General features: G+C 54.6%; 1 protein-coding gene across 1 annotated transcript in view; it reads right to left on the reverse strand.

Annotated features, from left to right (window-relative positions):
• GAS7 (growth arrest specific 7) overlaps window positions 1-6,119 on the reverse strand; it is a 292,165-nt gene extending 286,046 nt beyond the window's left edge. Inside the window, exon 1 of the mRNA XM_023190869.3 lies at window positions 5,726-6,119. Within this exon, the coding sequence (XP_023046637.1) occupies window positions 5,726-5,908 (183 nt within the window). The 5' untranslated portion in view covers window positions 5,909-6,119. The remainder of the gene's footprint in view (window positions 1-5,725) is intronic.
• Between the last annotated feature and the right edge of the window lie 870 nt (window positions 6,120-6,989).

The raw sequence follows: 6,989 nt of genomic DNA on the forward strand, positions 1-6,989 counted from the left end.
AGGCTGAGAAGAGTACATGAAGGTCAGCCTCTCATTCATGTTTCTAGGTGGTAACAGACATCAGAGATCCACAGAGTGGTGAACAGATGTCAGGGATTCCTGCTGACTTGTTGCTAAGGGAACTTTTGTGAAAATGCCCTGAATCCACTCAATCCATAAGCCTTGTTCACTGCTTTAAAGTCCGGTAGGGTAGACACTGACCAGTCCAGCACACAAGTGTGACAAAGCGGGTGGCTCCTTCTGAGCCGAGGCTCACAGAGTGGTGGGCCAAAGGTCATTTTCTAACACCAGGAGCTACAAATACTGGCCACAGCCCCCATACCAAGGAGGATGATTTAGTGAAGATGTCAGAAAGCACGTTGGTCTTTTCAGTCACAATTACCCACTCCCCTGAGTCACAAGCTCTAATTACACCTTTTGTGAACACAGTTGATGACTGTCTGAAAAATACTAGCATGAGGGACAAGGTCACACTCATTTTGGGTGATTTTCATGTTGCAGACAGAAAGGAAAAGGCTCTGTATTAAAATCAATTTGTGTAATATAGCAAACATCTATTAGATGTCGGGGAGCTCAGATCCACTACGTCTATGAATCACCAGCACTGAACAGCCCTGGCCTAAAAAAAACTGGACTGGTATGTCAATGGCTTAGTGGACAGGCCCAGAGCCAAGCAAATCTGATTGCAAATTCCAGCTGCATCATTTATCGTGTGGCCTTTATAAAGAAACCTCTAGAGTCAAAAAAAAAAAAAAAAAAAAAAAAAAAACCTCCAAGGATTGCGATAGACGTAGAACTGCCAAGTGGCTGCATTTTACCTCCCTCTTGGGGTTCTCTCTCTCATCAATCTGGCCTGGCACCACCTCCCCACTAATGGATCATCTGTCCCATGTATGTTCTACCTAGCCTTCTGAGGGAGCTAGTCTGCAATACGGCCCTCGATGAACCACGCCTCCCTTGTAACCACACCTGTACCCACCTTCCTTCCAAACTGACTCTGGACGGATTCTGTGACTGCTTTCACAATAAAATGTGGCTGAAACAATATGCCAGTTCTGGGCCTAGGCCTTAAGAGGGCCTGGTAATGTATGCCTTTGCATCCTTAGAAGCCACCCACTACATAACCACCACCACCCTGCTGAAGAGAAAGGCCATGTGGAAAGGCCATGGCAAATGAAACACCACATGGAGAGAGGCGCCATATGGAAGAACATCAAGGCACCAGACAGACGAGTGAAGATGACATTTTGGAGGCTGCAGCCTAGTTGAGCCTCCAGAACTCTGCCCCAGCTACTATCTGATTGCAGCTGCATGACAGACACTGAGACAGACCAGCAGAAGAACCACCCAGCTGATCCCCGTCAATCCACAAAACCATGACAGATAATAATAAATTGTTGATTTGAAACACTAAATCTTGGAGTGGCTTCTTACACGGCAATAGATAAAACATCATTCCTTAATTATCCATAGCACAGCGCACTCTCTCCCACAGACACTCCTTATTAACTCCTGCAGTGCAATGGCATAAACCCAAAATGGTAGAGTGAAGGAAATCAAGTTTAAGGGTGACCCTCAGCAGTCATTCCAGTTTTGCTAGCAAACAGTGTCACATTCTGTTAGTACCCCAGAGGTCCAGATTATCCAGCCAGATCCTGGATTCTAAGAATACCACCTAGTTCAAAGAAAGCTCTATTTTGTTCGTATTTCAATCCCATTGTCCCGTAGAATTCTCAAAAGCTCTGGGAAGTTTTGTAGATGCCTTACAGCATCCTCCAGGTCCCTAATTTCTTCTCTCCATTCACTCAAGAATTCCTGGACCCTGTTAGACCCTCCAACCACTGACCTGTCCAGCCACTGGGCTTGTCCTGGTACCATGTCTTTCTCTCCAAATCTTCCCCAGGATGGAGATCTAGGCTTCTCTATCCACCTTCCCCAGGAGCTATTTCTCAGCCTCCATGTACTCCAGAAAGCTGGTGGAAATATTCCCACATGTGGGGTTCCCAAGTCTATGGAGGCAATCTCAGGCCTAGCTTGGAGCTGGCAGAACATGCTCCCACAGCTCCTATCTTTGGTCTCAGGTCTCTTCCTCTACCATGTCTCTCAAATGATGTTAAAAAGACTTCTCGGCTGGGCGCGGTAGCTCATGCCTGTAATCCCAGCACTTTGGGAGGCCGACGTAGGCGGATCACGAGGTCAGGAGACTGAGACCATCCTGGCTAACACAGTGAAACCTCATCTCCACTCAAAATACAAAAAAATTAGCTGGGTGTGGTGGTGGGCGCCTGTAGTCCCAGCTATTAGGGAGGCTGAGGCAGGAGAATGGCATGAACCTGGGAGGCGGAGCTTGCAGTGAGCCGAGATCACGCCACTGCACTCCAGCCTGGGCAACAGTGCAAGACTCTGTCTCAAAAAAACAAAAAAAAAGACTTCTCAATTCCTCTCCCTCGTCATAGCAGAGGAAACCCTCAAGAAAGATTTCTCTAGTTGATTTTATCTAATAACTAGTTGTGGGCCTTGGCTGTAAGGCCTATTCCTTTTCTGGAGGTAGGTGTTTCCCTCTGCCCATCCTTTGAAGAGCTGCACCACCCCCTGAATAGGAAGGACCCTTGTGGCCAGAGTCCTTGGGCCTACCAGAGACCTCTACACTTCCCTGTCTGTGCTGAGGTTTTGCTGGAAGCTGCTCTCTGGAAGCCAACTATGTGCTATACCATTTCCTTGGAGTCTTGACCAAAGAGATTGCCCCAAAAACCAAGACCTCCTCCAAGCTGGCCTCGTCCCATGGACTAGCTGGCCGCTGGGTCAGATCTGGTGACCCTCTTAGAGTTAGTTCCCAACTACCTTCTCCCATGTATGCTTCCTGCAAAGGCTGGGTCTCTCAGTTCCCCTTGCTTCATCTGAACAAGGAAGATCTCCTTGGGAGGTATACAGTGTGCACACAGTTTTCAGTGCCTCACTCCCCTCTGCCAAGATGGGGTTTCCTGGTATCACTCTTTCCATCAGGGTGAAAGTTCCACCATAGTAGGGAGCACATTAGAGATACCATGCTCAGCTATGTACCCACAACCTCATCCCTCGCCCAGGAGGCTAGGACAGTCCATCTGTCTATACTTGTTTCTCCAACAGCTGCCCTGGCCTTCTGAACTGCATGCCCCCAAGCAAGCTCAGTGACAGCACCACATTGGCTGACATCTCATGAGGTTCGCCACCTCTATTATCTATGGGCCCCCTGTCTAGTCTCATGAGTCCAGATGCTGGCCAGTCTACCCACCAGCCTGGGCAACTCTGCATTCTCTGAGTCTGCCCTTGAGGACCCACTCCATCCCAAGGGACTCTGCTTGCATATCCTCTATCTCTACCTAGCCTTCAGCCTTGAGGTCCAGCCACTGGGCTTGTCCTGATACCATGTCTTTCTGCTCCTGTAGGAGGCTCCCAGATGCCACAATCTCCCCTATTGAAACTGCATCTGCTTTGGCCCTGAGAAGAGTCCCATCCAGTACTTAGTCCACAAGACTCAGGCCCACTGTGGGAAGACCCGCAGCTGGCTCTGAGTAAAGCCAAACTTTGGGGTTAGCAGGGAAGATCCTCCAAATTGCTCCTGGTTGCAGCTGTCCTCGTTTTAGCTCTAGAGGTTCAGCCTCCCCTTCACGGATCCAGACCCTTCCCTCACACGCTGTTTAGCATAGTTGAGCCCAGGCTATCACGTTTTAAAAAGGCACAGGTGCAGGGGGTTATACTCAGCCATCTGAGCTGCTAACAAAACATGTGAGCATTATTCATTGGGGAGCTGACTTCACCTCTCTCATATTCAGCTTGCTCGTCTATAAAATGGGGGAAGTACCTCACCCTTCACAGAGTTGTCGGGGAACTGGTGATAATGTGCACGTAGCGTGCTGAGCAGGTGCGCTGAAGTATTGCTCACGCAGATGGATGCTTTTGTTGCAAGTTACCAGTCCGGAATGGTCTGAGAGGCCCTGAGGCACCGGAGATCTCCTACCTTTGTATATGGCAGAGGATGGGACAGATACACCCAAGACTGTCCCGGCTGTTAATTCTGCCTGTCCCCTGGGCCTGGTCCATTGTCCTTTTCCCGGAAGAAAAAGCAGCACTCTGCTCTTACTAACACCTAGCCTCACCCCTACACAAAACACAGCTGGCTCAGTCCAGCCAGGGATGCTCCTCACTGGACAGACATCCATCAGTCAAATTTCCACATCAGAATTTCCTGGAAAAGGGGGGCCATCCAAAGAACTCCCAAAATATGTATCTCTTCCAGGGCTTCAAGCTAGACACAAGGAGGCCCCTTGCTTCTCATGCAAGAAGCAGTATGTTTGCTTTCTTTTATATCCGAATCTCAGGAAAGGGACTGGAAAAGCCAGAATAGGGCACACCTGAGCCTCTCCTACAAGCAGGGGATCTCTGGATTCTCCAGATACAGAACCAAGAGGGTTCCTGCAACATACCCTGCTGACAGCCCATGAAAGCTCATTCCAGCAGCCCCTAAACTTTGCTCAAATGCTACTGATTCCTTTAGAAGAGATTTTGTTGTTCTCCTCTGGACCTGAAAGCAACCTACTGTACTTTTATAAGGCCAGGCTCTTGCTGACAATGTTGCCACAGGGTTCATCCTCAGGCAGACTCACCCTGTAACCATTTCATTTCTTTCTTTCTTTTTCCCTGATGAATTGCACCGAGCATTTTCAGTCAAAATTTGCTACTTTGTTCTCTGTGAAGTAGGTCAAGAGTTAAATTATAAATAAATTCAGCCTCCATGATTTCTTTGGGCAGTGTTTTACCAGAATGTTTAGGAATACTGACACAATTGAGGGTAACTGTTAATTTAGTCTTTACAAGAATCCGGGGGGGGGGGGGGCAGGCGGACTTCTAGTAAAGGGGATGTCCTGGAAGGTCACCCCACACACACACACAAAGGACTTTAGAAACTTCGGGTCTCGCTCAGGCTGTGACTGTGAGCTCAGTGATTAGAGGACAGCCTGTCACATAGACAATAAACAGCCAGCCTAAACAGCCAGCGCCTTGCCTCAGCAGGTCCTGTGTAACCCTCGGGCCAGGCCAGAACCCCAGGAACAAGCCTGAGTTCCTGAGCCTTATCCTGGGGAAGCCGGACCAGGGGAGCGGGCAGTGGCGGGGGGCTACAGCACCCCGGGATCAAGCCTGCTGAGGGGGCTCGGGCTGGTGGCCAGCAGGCTCGGCTGACCAGCAAGTGGGTGGCCCCGAGGCGTCCAGGCAGCCTGACCCAAGGCAGCACGACCGTCCACGGGTCGTCAGGCTCTAGACTCCGGGGTGGAGACGCGGGGCTGAGGGACTGAGTCGGTGCCACTTTCTCGGACCCCTGATCCTCCATGCATCTTCCCAAGACCGCCAGACCCTTCACCGGCCCCTGCCACTGCCGGGAACGCGCCCGCCTGCTCCTGAACTCACACAGGCAACAAGTTCTCGCTTCCTCAGAGCCGCCACGGTGTGATCCGGGGGCCCGGCGCAAGAGGGAAGCTCCCCGAGACCCCGCGTTGCCCACGCCCCGAGGGGCGCCCGCTGCCGTCGCTGCCTCCCAGGAGCGTGAAGCTACATGTCGCGCCGGCAAGGGCTGCCCCCGGGGGCGCCCCTCCGACCGGGACGCTGCGGCATCCCTGGAACCGGCAACAGGTACGCGAGCGCACCGAGGACCGCAGCCCCGACTCCTCCAGACCCGGCCCTCGCCCCTTACCTCCAGCAACTGCACGTAGCTCGCCGGGAACCAGCCACGGAGCCCGTCCTCCTTCTCGCCTTCCCACCAGCCGCCGTCCGGGACCTGCAGCAGCGTGATCAGCTCGCCCGCGGCGAAGCGCAGCCCCTGGCCGTGCCGCTCCCCAGAGAAGGGGTACAGGGTCCGGCAGCGAGCGCCGGACATGGCCTTGGCGCCCGGGTTCACAGAGCAGCCTGCATCCCCGCCGAGCCCCACGGGCTGGGCAGCGGCTCCGCGGGGTCCCAGGCGCCCGGCGCTCCGGGCTCCCGCGCTCTGGGCGCGCGCCGTCTCTGGGGTGCGCGGGGGTCCCCGGGCAGGCGGGGGACGCGCGCTCTGCGCAGGGAAGCGGAGACTCGTTGGCTTCGCAGAGCGAGCGGCGACGCCCCCGGGCCGGGCAGCTCGCAGATCCCAGCTCTGGGCTGGGGGGCGGGGCTCAGGGGGAGGAGACCCAGGCGCCGCGGGCTCCGGAGACAACTTCCCGGGAACGCGGAACGCTGGCTGCAGCCGCCAGGGCCGGTCAGGGCCGGGGCCGCCCCGGCGCACGGAAATGCGCAGCTCCCCTGGGAGGTGGGACCCGGAGCATCCCCCGCGGCAGGACTCCGCGGCGCGGGAGGGAGCGGCTGGCGGCCGTGGAGAGGGGCTGGCGGCCGGGTGGCCGGGCGGGGTCTCGCTCGCGGGCGAGGGGGCGGGCCGGGGCGGGGCCAGGGCGGCCACGCCCGCGGAGGGCTGCGCGCCCCCTCGCAGAGGGGCCTGTCACTGGGGAGAGGGGTTCCCACTCGCGCCCCCACCGCCGGGGACCGCGGGAATGGAAACGCCCCTGTTCTGTGCCTGCTTTGTAGGCCTGGCGGCCCGTGACGTACGGGCGCCTTCTTCGAGGTGTCTGCGAGGGATCGTTTGTGGTTGTCATTGTAGTGGTTGAACCTGGGGTTGAACTTGACTCACAGGAAACTGAACAATGGGTGAAAGACAGGTTTGAAGCCTGGCGCCTGAGCCCAGCAGCCTGGTGGCAGCGTGGCACGCTGGAGGGACGGAATGGGGAGGAGACGGGGTCGGAGTTGATAGAATTGGAAACAGTCAATGGGGATAAATGGAGGAAAGGCGAACGGTGAGAGGAACAGCACCAATGCTTTTACTTACAGAGGGAAGGCCAGCCCAGGGTACCAGCCCTCCCGAAATCGAGATGGGCCGGCTAAACAGTCTACACTCATGTAGTCAGTCAACAAACATTAGCAGGAGACTGCCATGT

Source organism: Piliocolobus tephrosceles, chromosome 16 (genome assembly GCF_002776525.5).
Source record: "Piliocolobus tephrosceles isolate RC106 chromosome 16, ASM277652v3, whole genome shotgun sequence".
Classification (NCBI taxonomy): Eukaryota; Metazoa; Chordata; class Mammalia; order Primates; family Cercopithecidae; genus Piliocolobus; species Piliocolobus tephrosceles.